At 46.3% G+C, this 14,982-nt stretch overlaps 1 protein-coding gene across 4 annotated transcripts in view; it reads left to right on the forward strand.

The window, feature by feature from the left end:
- Positions 1-14,982, forward strand: part of LOC146831607 (uncharacterized) — a 331,737-nt gene that overhangs the window by 15,973 nt on the left and 300,782 nt on the right. For all 4 annotated transcript variants that reach the window (XM_085605955.1, XM_085605956.1, XM_085605957.1 and 1 more), the window contains exon 2: positions 4,883-4,991. In XM_085605955.1, coding sequence (XP_085462081.1) covers positions 4,905-4,991 — 87 coding nt within the window. In that variant the 5' untranslated portion in view covers positions 4,883-4,904. The remainder of the gene's footprint in view (positions 1-4,882; positions 4,992-14,982) is intronic.

The raw sequence follows: 14,982 nt of genomic DNA on the forward strand, positions 1-14,982 counted from the left end.
ATATATCTCCACACCCTCTTTTGGGTATCTCTCCTTCAGGGAGCGGTCTCTGTCCATTTGTAAACCAAAAAAAGAGTCCTCACACAGTACCCTCTCTTCTGTGCCATCCCTTTGACAAAACCTATAAATTGCACTCCTTTCCTTTTTCTCCTGGACCATTACTCTGAGGCCCCATGGGTTGTGAGGGTCAGGGCTCTGCATCTGAATGCAACCCTGCTGGACTCCTTCCTATACCCCACCCCCCCACACACACCCTAGAATAACCTTTTACAAGAACTGCCACTGAACGGTTAATGCTGACTTTGAGTTGCCTCTGCTTGAAAGAAAAGGCTAAGATGGTGGTTCTTAGAGTTAAACAATAAGCAAGCCTCCTCACCAGCGGTTAATTGAGTCACTTAAAGGCTAGGCCACTGTAATTGTGAGATTCTGTGGCCGCAGCGGTTTCCGCCTAAATATGTGTACCACATTTGTTACATAATCTATCTGCTGAATTATCTGAAGATTTTAACAACAAGGTGTGATTTTAGCTCGGATGGATCAAAAGTTATATTTGGGTGTTATACTGATACTAATTTGGTGAAATATATCCTTTGACAGTGTTTCCAAGTAATGCTAACCACAAAATGTGCAGCATTACGCCATATATTTTACCTTTTCTTGCTGCATAACTTAATCAACCCTGTTAATAATTCTAGTGGCCCTGCTTAAAGCTTCATTGTGACAAAGATTTCTTCTTTTTGAGAGGTAATGTAGGGTTGTTATCAGCTGAGCATTGTAATAATGGTAACACGTAAACATGTTTGCATTAGGTACAGTTAGATTATTTATTGCTAAAATCTCTTTTGTTAGCAGTTTTTCTCTCAAATACTGCATCAGTATGCAGCAGCCTAGCTTAGACTGTGTAATTCTATTTTAAGATGAGTTACATATTCAGAGTGCTTTCTGCCACAGTCTGGGATCTCGTAGCACTTTAAATACAAAGTTCACTATTTCCCTTTGTGCCATTTAGGGTTCAAATCTGTCTCTCTCAGGTTTAACACAATGTCATCTGCAGTGATGACATTTGCCAACTGAAGTTTCATATCCTGAAGAGTACATTTACCACTGGTTAGTGTAAGTTGCATTTATTTTTCAATTACGATGTTTGCATGTTATTTTATATGCCGTTACTGTGAGAAAGTGCCCTCTTTCTACATGGTTGCCCCCACTTTTTGCTGAACTGCTAATGTGCCCTGGGCTCCTGCCAATCGGGTACCCAGGGCCTATGTTCTTTCCCTAAAACTGCATTGGAGACGAAACCCAATTGGCACTCTCTGGCCACAGGTCAGTCTCTGGTAAATGGTACCACAGGTATCCAGGGTCCTTTGACCAGGGAAGGCCTCTAAGGACTGCAGCACTTATTGTGCCACCCTTAGAGGCCCTGTACCTTTACACTCACACACTGCCTTTGCAGGCTGCGTGTTTTGGTGCAGAACAAAGTGAAGAGTCGACATGGCACACATCCCTGTGTGCCATGCCTACGACCCACTGCCCTGGCATAGATCAGTCACCCCTCTAACAGGGTGCACTATACCAGTGGTAAGGGTACAGTTGCATGAGCCCTGTACCCCTACAGTGTCTAAGTCAATTCTTAGACTTTATAAGTGCAGTGCTGCTATTAAAAGCATATGGTGCTGGGAAATTGTCATTACGAACTCCACAGTACCATAATGGCTGCACTGAAAACTGAAGTTTGGTATCAAACTTCTCAGCACATTAAACCCACACTGATGCCATTGTGGGATTTAATGAAAAGTGCACACACAGATGCCCCCTGAAAAACGACCTACCACTAGTTTCCAGACTGAGTGGTTGCTTTCAGCTGCCACCACCAGACATGTTTCTGGACCCCTGGGTTGAGAGCCTTCTGCTCTCGGCGGTCTGAAACAATGCAGATCCTGCGACGCGGTACAAAGCCTCCTCCCACAGGATGGACAGGGTCCACGAAGGGGAAGCTTCAAAGGCTTGCAGCCTTTGTGAGCTTCCTCAGGCCTTTTGCTGCTTCCAGCAGCTGGTCACCACCGGTTCTGCCCCCCACTTTGGGCGGGAGAACCGGCGGGAAAACCAAGTGAGGAAGGGAGGCGTGCCCACCTCTGCCAACCCCACCCCTCAGGTGGGGGCGGCGGGGTGAAGAACAACTCTCCGTCCCCGCCATCTTGCAGATGGGAGTACCCACCCCAGGGAAGGGAACCATTGGTCCCAACCTTTTACCTACTTGTAACGCCTCTAAATCTAGTCTTTAGGGGCACCCTTGAACCTTGCTTCTTCAAGACAAGAAACTACAAGAAGAAAATAGGAAGGACCGGACAGCCGTGCCGAAGCTAAGAAGAGGAGGGCGCCCACTGACTTGGCCCCAGCCCTACCGGCCTGTTCCCACCTCGAACTTGCAGAAGCGAAACTCCGGTGTGTCCTGCAGCCTCAAGAACCCAGAGGACCTGCCCTGCCTTCAAAAGAAAAGACTGTCTCCCTTGAACACCGGATTTGGTTTTTTTTTTTTAACAAACTTTATTGAGTTTTCCCAGGAACACCGGATTTGCTCATCAACAGACTCCAGCTCTGGCAAAGTCCGCGAGTCTGCACCACTCAGCACCCGATGCCCAGGCCTGAGTTCGAGTGGCCCAACATAAGGAGGTCTCCCCGGTGATCCTGACCCAAAATCTGGTGGCCCCTGACCTGCCTCCAGCCAACGCATGCAGCCTCAAACTGGAAGGTCCCCCCAACTGCTACCAGGAGCTGGTAACAAGATCCAACCCTAAAAGACACCCCTGCATTCGCCGCCCCACGGCCTTGGGTTGCCTAACTGACAGTGCCTAACCAACCCCCAGTATCCCAACTTACCTCGCCAAGTGGTGGTCACACCCAGAAGACCTTTGTCCCTGAGCCTGTAGTGTGTTTGCAGACCAGAGACCCCCCCCCCCCCCCCCCCCCCCACATTGAAAGCTACAGGGCGCCCGATGCCAAAACCGCACTCTGCACCCGGCCACCCCAGTGCTGCTGAGGGTGCACCTTTTGTGCTGGCTTGAACCCCCCCCATTTGCCCTGAGCTTAAGTCCAGGAACTTTGCTCCCACAACCTGCCCGAAAGCAGCCACCAACCGGAGGCCCCCTATCCCCCATTGGATAACATTGAGCCTCAGCACTCTACACCCGGCCGCCCTATTGCTGCTGAGGGTGTAAGAAGAGTGCATCCTTGATCCTGGGGGACCGCTGAGTCTACCCCTAGAATACCAACTCCCACAACTGAATACTTACCTTTGAACCGATAACCCTATTTTCCTCCATAGAATAACATTGAACATTGACTGTTTTTCTGTGAAAAGTGTGGAGTTGAAAAATCTATAAAAGTTTCTAAAACTGTAACAAAATAATAAACGCTTTTACTTACCTGTTTACAGGAAATTTCCCAGTACAGTATTCAGATATACTGCACTGTGTAAATAAAGTAATCTACTTGACATTCCACTGAAAATATGTACAATATTTCAAAGCATTGCATTACTAGTAGTTCTACCATAATCAAAACAAAAGTATATATACAACTGCAATACAAATTGTTTACAAACTGTATTATTACTGCGAAGTACCTATCACTTACCTGTGCCAGGCTTGCTTGGTTCTAGGAAATAAAATAACTAAAATAATATTTTTATACCAAACCAATATTTTTATGCCAAGCCAATTGGTCTGAAGTTCAGTCTTTGAGTGTGATATCATTTGCTGATTGAGTTTGTACAACAAATGCTTAACACTACCCTCTGATAAGCCTTACTGTTCGCCCACACAACCACAAATAGAGAGTAAGGTGCTATCTACTTTTACCTCTGCCTACCTTTGGGTTTCCTCTGGACTCTGTGCACGCTATACCTCACTTTGGTATAGTATATACAGAGCCAGCTTCCTACAGTTACCATATGGTGAAAAAAACTAAATACTTATACTATTTTTTGTTCTGTATTTTTTAGCCATTGACTCTGTAACCATACTCACTGACCCCTCCACCCCAAGGGCACTTCTGATCACAGTTCCCACACTTTTCCCTGCACTTCAAAGGCTGTGTGTAAATGTAGCCAGGCTGGAAACGCGACAAATAAATAAAACTGCACTTCCAGACCATCTTCATTTACATGTACCTGAAGAGGCACTTGCACCCCCTACATTCCCCCTCCTCCCCCCGATCCCCCTTCCATAGGGAATTATCTACAGACCCCAGAGGAATGCGGTCCACAGTTTAAAGACCTCTGGTAATCAATAGAAGGTCTGTAAGCCTGCTGTATACAATATCTCTTGCAAGTGAGAATGCGTGCGCTGCCACAGACAAGATCTAAAAAGAATGATTGTTCCATTCTTTTTCAAATTCATCTATACCTGCTTGCAGTTGTAATGTTTTGTTAATAAAGGAAAAAAATCAGGTTGAAAAGTTTGGATGTGAGCTTAATATTAGTATGCTTCCCCACCAGTGTTTATTATTATAGTGTAGTTACTTGTAAATCTAGAGTTTGCGTTTTAAGGGAATCGACAGCCTGATGGGTTAGAGTTATAAATAGGCACACTAGTTTTTCGATACCTTTAACTTCCTCTAGAAATTCCCCTTTTTCCTTTAATGCAATGTTAAGTTTACATAGGAAGGTCGAATTAAAATTCTGTTAGGTTCCAGTTTTAGGACTAATGTGCAATCGAATGTGGTGGACCCCCACCAATCTCTTTGGAATTACTCTTATGCTTTTACTCTGCCTTGTAGTCAAATTCATGTTTTTATTGTTCTTGCTATTTGGCCTACTTTTTTTTGTCCTGTTAATGTTAACTCTAGTGTTTTGATCAATTTAAAAGTGGTGTATTTTTTGCAGTTGAGCCGTGCTTTGTTCCAAAATGAGCAATCCGAGAGAGGATGGTACCTCATCACACGCCAAGAAAAAAGACAAACCTGAAAAGAGCCACCAGATCTATTACTGTGAGGTTAGTATGTATACTTGAACATCCAGTCTTTACAGTACATTTCAAGACCTTTGGTGCTCCCTCCACTTTCTGTACACTTCTGTTTGTAAATGTTAAATTGTAGGCATCACTTTGTGTTCTCCTACAGAAATGTTATTTTTTATTTAGAGAATTTTGTAAACAGCAATCATGACTCAAAGGTATTAGAGGGCTGTACATACTGGGGGAAACTTTCAAAACATTTTATGTTACTTACGCTTTATTAATCAACTCATTACCTGTCACATAGCAAACCGTAATCTACAACAGAACACCTAAGAAAGATGTTCATGGACCCAGAACAGCCTCTTGACGGCGTGGCAGAGTCGCCTGCAACTCGTCCGATTGCATCAAGGGTGTAGAGCGGTCTTCAAACGCAAACAATCCCATGTTAAGTTAGTTCAGGAATCTGGTTAGCAAAATCTTCATAAGCTCTTTTGGAGGTGTGTTTTAATTGGTTGGATCAAATCTCCATAGGAGAGTTTTCCAAATTCTCGGTGCAGCTCCTGAGAAAGTGCGGGCATAGGCCGTCTTTTTTCTGAATCTTGAGCGTTCCAGTAAGAGGGAATTGGCACTCCGTAAAGATCGGCTGCCTCCTGAGATCTTGAGCTTGTAAGTGTAGAAAGCTGGCTCTTTATGTTCTCTATCAAGAACCTGGTATTCCGTGTAAAGTGGCCAGGGGTTCCCTTATGAGTGGATAAGGGCTTGCTATTCAATTGCAAAGTGCTCTATTGGGGGGGGGGGGGGAAGAGGGTGTTTATGAGCAGCCTTGGGCTTACCACAGAGGAGTGCAAGACATTTGCAAATACACATATTGATCTACAAATGATGCACACAACTCTAGGAGGTTCACACCAATTTATAGCAAGCATTTGCAATGCAATAAGTCTCGCATTTATGTAAGTTTGAGTTTTTGGCTTTGTAAATGATTTGTTTGTTATTTATGTTTATTTGTTTATAGTGGAGTGGATGTGGTGTTTGTAGTGGAATTATGTGGTTTGATTTTGATTTGTTAGTTGTGTAATTGGGTACGTTCGTGTTCAGAATTGAGCAATCCTAGATACTTGCAGTATGCTGTAAATACTATCAAACCTTGATCCAATTATTTTAAAGCACTGCTACATGAGAGGGCAACAATGCCAGGTGTGCACATGAACTCGAGAATGTGGTACCATTAAAAGAGGTAGAGGCGATTGAACCAGGTTATGGCTTCTGGTCAATAATTTTCTGCTTGTTTGTTGACTGTTTGCATGCAAATATGCAACTAACTCCACAGTCTGTGTTCTGTAAATAAATACTACTTGATATTTTCATATTTCAAAGGCTCCAAACTGCTAAAAGTATATTTGTAGGAGATGGGGCAGACCCAGTTTACAAATGCTTAGCATTTAACAGCTCTTTTGGGCAATACCGGAATTCACTGTATGATTGTGTTTTTTGTTTTTGCCCAAATGAATCTTGGTGTCTAAACATTATATCATTTTCAATTTTTAGGAATTGCAACTTTCTAAGAGTTTCTTTCATGATTGAAAACCTACTGGTTTCGGCTATGGTAAACCTAGTGAGCTATGCACTTTTTTGAGACGGCACTAAAGTGTCCACTGGCATCAACAGAACAAACAACCCAAAACCAGTGAAATAACTTAATGCGTGGGGAATAAGGCAGTAGACACTTTAAAACACACTAGCAGTGCATGACTGTGTGTGCCCCCAAGAGAGAAGATGATGCACACTGCATACCCAAATGTACAGCCATCATAACGGAAAATAAAAACTTGGCTTGAGCAGCATATGAGAATACTTTACACCAACAGAGCACTTCTCATGTCCTTCTCACATTCTGTTTTTTAGCCTTGGCCCCAGTGTTTGAAATGGAATGGTACTCTCCAATTAAAAGTATTGCATTTCTCTTGAGAAGTGCCGGTACACTCACTCTCAAAATAAAAAAGTGCTGGTTCTCCGTACCGGCCCATTTAAAACACTGCTTGGCTCTGTTAGTACACCCACGTCTACTCCCTGAGCGTCTTTGTACACAGATAGATATGCCTCCTAGCCGTAAAGAAATAATACATCAGCAGAAACCAACTTTCTTGGAAAACATCTGGGCACGAGGAGAAAACTGTGGATGCCTTCAAATGAAAGAAAAGAACAGACGTAATATAAGTTTCAGGGCAAAGAGCTGCTGCAACTATTCCAACTGGAGAATTGGAGTTGCAAATTCGACAGTTAAAAAGGCGAACACACACTACATAAAGAGAATCCAAATTACAGACAAATTGCTGCAATTCTTCCTTGTACCCAATGAATGTAGATTGAAACGTGTCCGCTACACCTGCCAGTTACAGCATCCGTCTATATGCTGTCTGCATCCATGCTGTACACTGATGAATTGATGCAGATCACTACTGGTTTCTGCTTGTTTTTAGGCTGCGCGGTGGACACAAGTGTACATTTTGGGGAATGTTACTTGAAATTGCTCCTGATTACTCCAGCACAAGCAATAAAGCTCAACTCTTAGTCAAGCTATTAATGTGAAAGCTGAACTTCAGAGCGCTTGCTACCTTTCTCAGCCGTTTGTTTGATGTTACCGCCAAAGAAAATAGATGAAAGGCACGAAGTGTGGGGATAGGAAATCCCAGGCTCTTAACATACCGGCCTGCAGTATATGATAACATTTTGGCCGCGAGATGGTGAGTGAGCCATGGAAGGAGGAAGGGGGATGGAGATACAGTGTTTGTGTGGCATGAGGGTGCATGTCGTTTGTGCGTGTTTGCATGTGGCTGTCTGCATTTATGAATTTGTAGATTGTGTCTCTACCTGTGTAATCCCTAATTACTAATGAAATTTTAACCGGACATTAGTTCCCCACCTGGCGGTCCCTGACTTTACTGAGTGATATATGTGAGCCCAAGGCGCTGGTTATTTTCCTGTAAGCAGCTAACGTAATTGTTCCACTGATAACGCAGGAACTGTTAATGGTATCTTAAAGAGGCTCCAGCTTAAAAGCTGGGACAGCCCTTAAGAATTTATGGCAGCTTTGCCATAAGAAAAAAAAGTAATACAACGGTGCCACCTGCTGCACACCACAGATATTACAAATGAGAGCTTACCAAGCAAAAGTAAACTAGCAAGAGAGAGACTGAGGCGTATCCTCCACAGCTGCCAACATCGGACCTGGATAACCGGGTTTGAGTCTCGCCGTCGGTAAACCTGTCCCTATAAAAATAAAACATAGAATGCCTATAAACTAAATATATATATACAGCAGGGGCATCTGGGAGCTGTGCTGTGGGAACGACCAGGGGGCGCAGTGAGCGCGGAGGAGAAGTTGCGAAAGGGGAAGCACTAAAAATAAAATTAAATTAACATTGAGCGAAGGTTGTAAATGTTTAAATGAACAAAAAAAATGACATTACGCGAAGTGTGTGCAGCCGTGAAGCAGGAGCACTGGTTAATGATTCGGCCAGGAACCTTTCAGCTTCTGCGTAGTAAAGATACCACGCACGAGCAGAGGCTTTTGCAGCTCTTCTGTGTCCTCTCTTTTTAGGTCGTCCGAATCTGCTTCTCTGGTGTCTGGCGAAAGACACACAATTGATGGGCGGAACGCAGAACAAATCAAAACATTCACCCCCAGTCAAGAGATCTGGGTTAAATCCATCATTCTTTTGCTCACCATGCCATTCCAGTTTGAACCCAGCCATATGCAAATCAGTCTTGACCCTGTGCCTCATGGGAACAGTCCAGCCCGAACTGCCAAGCCAGGCCCTCCCTGGACTGGAAACCAGCATCCTAGGACCGGTTTCAGGGTTTCACCCCTCTTCAGCCAGGATAGCTTGATTCCAGTGGCACAGTGAGCCCAGGACCCACGTCTGGGCATACCTGGCGCACTTGGGGCGAGAAAGCAAAAGACACCCGTGCTCTCCATGCCTCTAAATAAACCATTGGCCTAGAGTTCAGTTCTTGAGTGTGTGAGACCATATGCTGACTGAGTGTGTGCAACAATTGCTTTACACTGTCGTCTGATATACTGCCTTACTGCTCGACCAAGCTACCACTTTTGAGAGTAAGGTTATATCTAACTTTAGCCTCTGCCAAACCTCTGGGGACTGTGGACTCTGTACACCCTGTACCTATTTGGGAACAGTATATACAGAGCCACTTTCTCACACTGTTCCCATGACACACAGGGTCAAGACTGATTTGTATATGGCTGGGTTCAAACTGGAATGGCATGGTGAGCAAAAAACGATGGATTTAGGCCCAGATCTCTGTACTGGGGTGAATGTAGACATTGTTCTACATTCTGTCCATCAACTATTGTTTTTGCACTTGTCACCCCGAGTGGGACGGGAATGCTCAGACGTGAGTCCCGTGCTCTCCATGCCTCTGGAATCAAGCTATCCTGGCTGAAGAGGGTTGAAACCCCGAAACCGGTCCTAGGATGCTAGTTTCCAGTCCAGGGAGGACCTGGCTTGGCAGTTCGGGCTGGACTGTTCCCATGAGGCACAGGGTCAAGACTGATTTGTATATGGCTGGGTTCAAACTGGAAAGGCATGGTGAGCAAAAAAACAATGGATTTAGGCCCAGATCTCTGTACTGGATTGAATGTATGACATTGTTCTGCATTCTGTCCATCAACTGTTGTTTTTGTATTTGTCACCCCGAGTGGGACGGGTAAGCTCAGACGTGAGTCCCGTGCTCTCCATGCCTCTGGAATCAAGCTATCCTGGCTGAAGAGGGGTAAAACCCAGAAACCGGTCCTAGGATGATTGTTTCCAGTCCAGGGAGGACCTGGCTTGGCAGTTCGGGCTGGACTGTTTGTGAGAAAGTGCCATCTTTCTTGCATGGTATACCCCCACTTTTTGCTGAATTGCTGAATGTACTTTGACTGAGTGTGCCCTGGACTCCTGCCAATTAGGTGCCCAGGGCCTATGTTCCTTCCCTAAAACACAAAATCCAAATTGGTAAACCCTGGCTACATGTCAGCCCCTGGTAAATGGTACCCTAGGTACCCAGGGCCTTGTGACCAGGGAAGACCTCTAAGGGCTGCAGCACTCACTGTGCTACCCTTAGAGGCCCTGTACCCTTACACACACACACACTGCCCTTGCAGGCTGGGTGTCTGGATACAAGACAAAACAAAGAGTCGACATGGCACACATTCCTGTGTGCCATGCCCACCACCTACACTGCCATGGCATACATCAGCCACCCCTCTAGCTGGGTGCCCTATGCCAATGGTGTGGGCACAGGAGCAGGAGCCCTGTGCCCCTACAGTACCCAGGTCCATTCCTGGGTTCTGTAAGTGCAGTGCTGCCATTTAAGAGTATATGGTGCTGGGAGCTCGTCAAACACGAACTCCATAGCACCATAATGGCAACACTGAAGACTGAGAAGTTTGGTATCAAACTTCTCAGCACATTAAACCCACACTGATGCCAGTGTGGGATTTAATGTACCAAGCACCCCAGAGGGCATCTTAGAGATGCCCCCTAAAACCTAACCTACAATCCACGTCTGTGCTGAGGCTGCCACACAGCAGGCATGTTGCTGGACCCCTGGGTAGGAGAGCCCCTGCTCTCCTGGGTCTGCAACAATGCACATCCTGGGCGAGGTGCTAAATCTCCTCCCCCAGAATGGGCAGGGGGAAGCTTCAAAGGCATGCCGCCTCTTTGAGCTTCCCCAGGCCACTGCAACCCCCCACTCCGGCGGGAAGCTTGGCCGGAAACCCCAAATAACGACAGGGGATGTGCCAGCCTGCCAACCCCACCCCTTAGGTGGGGGAGGAGAGGTGAAGCACATCTCCGGGCTCTCGCCATCTTGAAGATTGGAAGCCCTGCCCAATCAAGACTAGGCTACTGCCCCCCTCCCACGGGAGAGAGGAAGGATAGGGGGTGTATCCACCCCAGGACAGGGACCCATTGGTCCCTGCCCTTCACCTACCTGTAACGCCCCTAAATCTAGTATTTAGGGGCACCCTGAACCTTCCTTCCCCAGATTCCAAAATCAGAAGAAGAGCTAGAAGAAATAAGACCTGCCCTGCAGCTGTTAAGAAGAGGAAGACACCAACTGCTTTGGCCCCAGCCCTACCGGCCTGTCGACCCTCAAACCTGCTCCTGCTCCAACCCAGCATCTCTTGTGGCCAGCAACCGCCCAAACCCCGGAGGACCTGGCTACCTTTTGACTCTAAACCCCTAGGACTCCCATGAGTAGAGGCTCTACTCAAAACCTACTTCTAATCCCTGGCAGCAGCCCGGAACCGCGAACCCAGCACACTCTGCTCCAGCCAAGCCTGGCGTGTGCCGGAGTGAACAAAGACCACAAGGACGACCCCACGGCGACTGTGACCCCGAGTTCGGCACCCAAGGACCTCCCTCGACACTCCTGAAGAAGCCTCAGAACCTGGTGCCCCCCTAACCGCGATCAACAGAGGGTAAGATTTCCCGACACCAAAAGGCGCCCCGCGGCCCCCTGTGCCCAATCCCGGGGTACCTACCTATCCTCCAACTACCCAACTTACCTCTCGAAGTGGTGGTGGCACCTGAAGAATCTTCATCCCTGAGCTTGCAGTCTTTTACTAAACCGGAGATTTCCCATTGAAATCAATTGAGCGCCCGAAGGCTCAAAAGCACCCTGCACCCAGCCGCCCGAGTGGCCCTGGCAGTGCAACCTCTACACCTATCTACTTCCCCACTTGCCCTGAGCAAGTGACCAGGAGCCCAGCTCCCACAGGCGCGTGGCCTGCTAGTCAGCAGCCACCAACCAAGGCCCCCCTACCTCTCATAGGATAACATTGGGCCTAACTCTCTCTGCATCCGGCCACCCTTGTGCCGCTGAGGGTGAACCAACTGTACCTACCTGACCCTGGGAGACCCCTGAGTCTATGCCCAGAACCTTAACTCTGCCATTCGAGTACTTGCCTTTAAACTGATAACTCAGTTTTCTCCTTAGTGTAACATTGACTGGCTTTTCCTGAAATTTCTTCTAAGTGTAGACTTTTCAAAACTTAAAATATTCACCAAAAATCAGCCGAGTAAAGAAAACGAAAATACTCACCTGCTATTAGGTGAGCTCCCAGTGCTGGATCTTGGTACCCAGCACTGACTCTGAAAAAGACTTACAACTGTACTTACCAGTAACCCAATTTTCTCCCATAGGAAATCATTGACTGTTTTTCTGTGAAATTACTTCCGAGTGTCAATTTCTGTAATCTTTAAATATTCTTTAAATATCGTATAATATCTGAAAACGTAATTACTTACCTGTTTTGGATAAAGGTCCCAGTACTAAGTCTAGGCACCCAGTACTGGATTACAAAAGTAACGAGAACATACTATTCCTGCAACTTGAATTTTCTGCCTAAGGGAATCATTGACTGTTTTCTATGAAATATTTTATAAGTGTCAACTTTTAAAATAGCAAAATATTGTCTAAAAATCATCACAGTAATTAAGTCTACTTTTATCGCTTGATTCCAAGTACTGACCCAGGACTGAATCTAGGATCCAGTCCTGGAATTCCAAAAGTAATCCTAAAAGTAATTTCTGGCAAATAACTTGAAACTTCCATTGAACTCGATGCATTATTGTGTTTAAAATTGTGTTGCCTATTGCAACTACTTGTAACTTTCTACAAAAGTCAATTGCATATTGCAAAAGTATTTATATAAAGCATCTCATTCTGAGAAAGTATATTTTAATACCTATTGTTGGTTCTAAAATAAAACAAGCATATATTTTTTATAAATAAACTATTGGCCTAGAGTTCAGTTCTTGAGTGTGTGAGACCATATGCTGACTGAGTGTGTGCAACAATTGCTTTACACTGTCGTCTGATATACTGCCTTACTGCTCGACCAAGCTACCACTTTTGAGAGTAAGGTTATATCTAACTTTAGCCTCTGCCAAACCTCTGGGGACTGTGGACTCTGTACACCCTGTACCTATTTGGGAACAGTATATACAGAGCCACTTTCTCACACTGTTCCCATGACACACAGGGTCAAGACTGATTTGTATATGGCTGGGTTCAAACTGGAATGGCATGGTGAGCAAAAAACGATGGATTTAGGCCCAGATCTCTCTACTGGGGTGAATGTAGACATTGTTATACATTCTGTCCATCAACTATTGTTTTTGCACTTGTCACCCCGAGTGGGACGGGAATGCTCAGACGTGAGTCCCGTGCTCTCCATGCCTCTGGAATCAAGCTATCCTGGCTGAAGAGGGGTGAAACCCCGAAACCGGTCCTAGGATGCTTGTTTCCAGTCCAGGGAGGACCTGGCTTGGCAGTTCGGGCTGGACTGTTCCCATGAGGCACAGGGTCAAGACTGATTAGCATATGGCTGGGTTCAAACTGGAATGGCATGGTGAGCAAAAAAGCGATGGATTTAGGCCCAGATCTCTGTACTGGGGTGAATGTATGACATTGTTCTGCATTCTGTCCAACTGTTGTTTTTGCATTTCTCTGGTGTCTGGGGCTCTCCTAAATATTGTATTTAGGGGCATTGGGGAAGTGTAGGTTGGTAGCCAGTCGGCTGCTGACCCTTTGGTTCACTACGCCCCCTATATGACCACTTCCTAAAGGAAGTGGGCATAACCCTGTCTCAGAGTTCCTAAGTATGCCATCACAAAGATGTCTACTTCTGAAAAATTAGCCCACTTGACTAATTTTCCCCCCTGTCCAAATGCCAAGGGGGCCTTGGGCAAAGGCTTCATCTTCCCTCTCCTGCCGGGGGGGGGCCAGATTCACATTTCAAAGACGGCAGTCAGTGGCTAATCAGTAGGTCATCCTGTGGGAGGGGGTGTTGCACCCTTTTCTGAGACACGCTTGTGTTCTCGGTCTCCTGAGAGCAGAGGCTCTCACCCTAGGAGGTCAGAACCGTGACTCAGGTTTCAGGCTGCCAGAAACCAGTCAGCAAGTACACCATAGGCTGATATGTTTTCACGTGGCACCTCTAAGGTGCCCTCTTGAGAGCTTTTATTGGTAGATCCAACACTGGCATCAGTGTGGGTTTACCAATGATAGATGTTTGATACCAAGCATCTCTATTTTCATTGAAGCCATCGGGTAGCTGGGTAAATTGTTTTTACCAGTGTCCAGCAAATGCTTAAAATAGCTTCCCTAGTCACTTGTACTGGCAGTAATGACTGACCAGCACAGGGGCATATCTGGCCATGCAGATATGCCCTCCCATGTAATATTTAGCACCCTGCCTTATAGGTGTCAGGCCCTCCGTAGGGGTGACTCACAAATATTACATGCAGTGTTAGGGGACATGGCAAACAGGGATGTGTGACATGTCATGTTTTCACTTTTGTCGGCACCAAGACATGCAGCCTGCAGTGGTAGTCTTGCATGTACTTGGTGAGGGGTCCCCTAGGGTGGCACAAGTCGTTCTGCTGCCCTTAAGGACCCTCTTTAGTACCTCAGGCCCTAGGTACCAGGGGTACCATTACTAGGCACTTACAGAGGATGCTAAAGATTTTGCCAATTGGGCGAACCATTGTACAGTTTGGTATTGGGGACCTGGTTAGCAGGAAACCAGTACACATTAATCAAAATTGCATTGACACCTGCAACCTCTGCACGATTAACCCCCAACCGCGAGTGGCCCGGTAAGGTGAAATCCGACCTCAAGACACCCCCAGCTGCCCTGCACCCTGGAGAAAAGAACCCGAGGTGCTCCTATGTCCCCGAGCCCTCCAACTTAACTGCCCAGCTGTTGGTTCCTGACGCCAACACATCACCGTCCACTCAGCCACTACTGCGGGTGCACTTTGCGTGCTAAACCGGATCCCCCTTTGCCCTGAGCTTAACACCAGGAGCTTTGCTCCCACAACCTTGTGGCCTACTCAGTAGCAGCTACCAGTCGGAGGCTCCCTATCTCTCATTAGATAACATTGGGCCTCAGCACTCTGCACCCGGCCACCTTAGTGCCACTGAGGGTGTTTTGCGAGTGCATCCTTGACTT

This window comes from Triturus cristatus, chromosome 5_1, assembly GCF_964204655.1.
Source record: "Triturus cristatus chromosome 5_1, aTriCri1.1, whole genome shotgun sequence".
Classification (NCBI taxonomy): domain Eukaryota; kingdom Metazoa; phylum Chordata; class Amphibia; order Caudata; family Salamandridae; genus Triturus; species Triturus cristatus.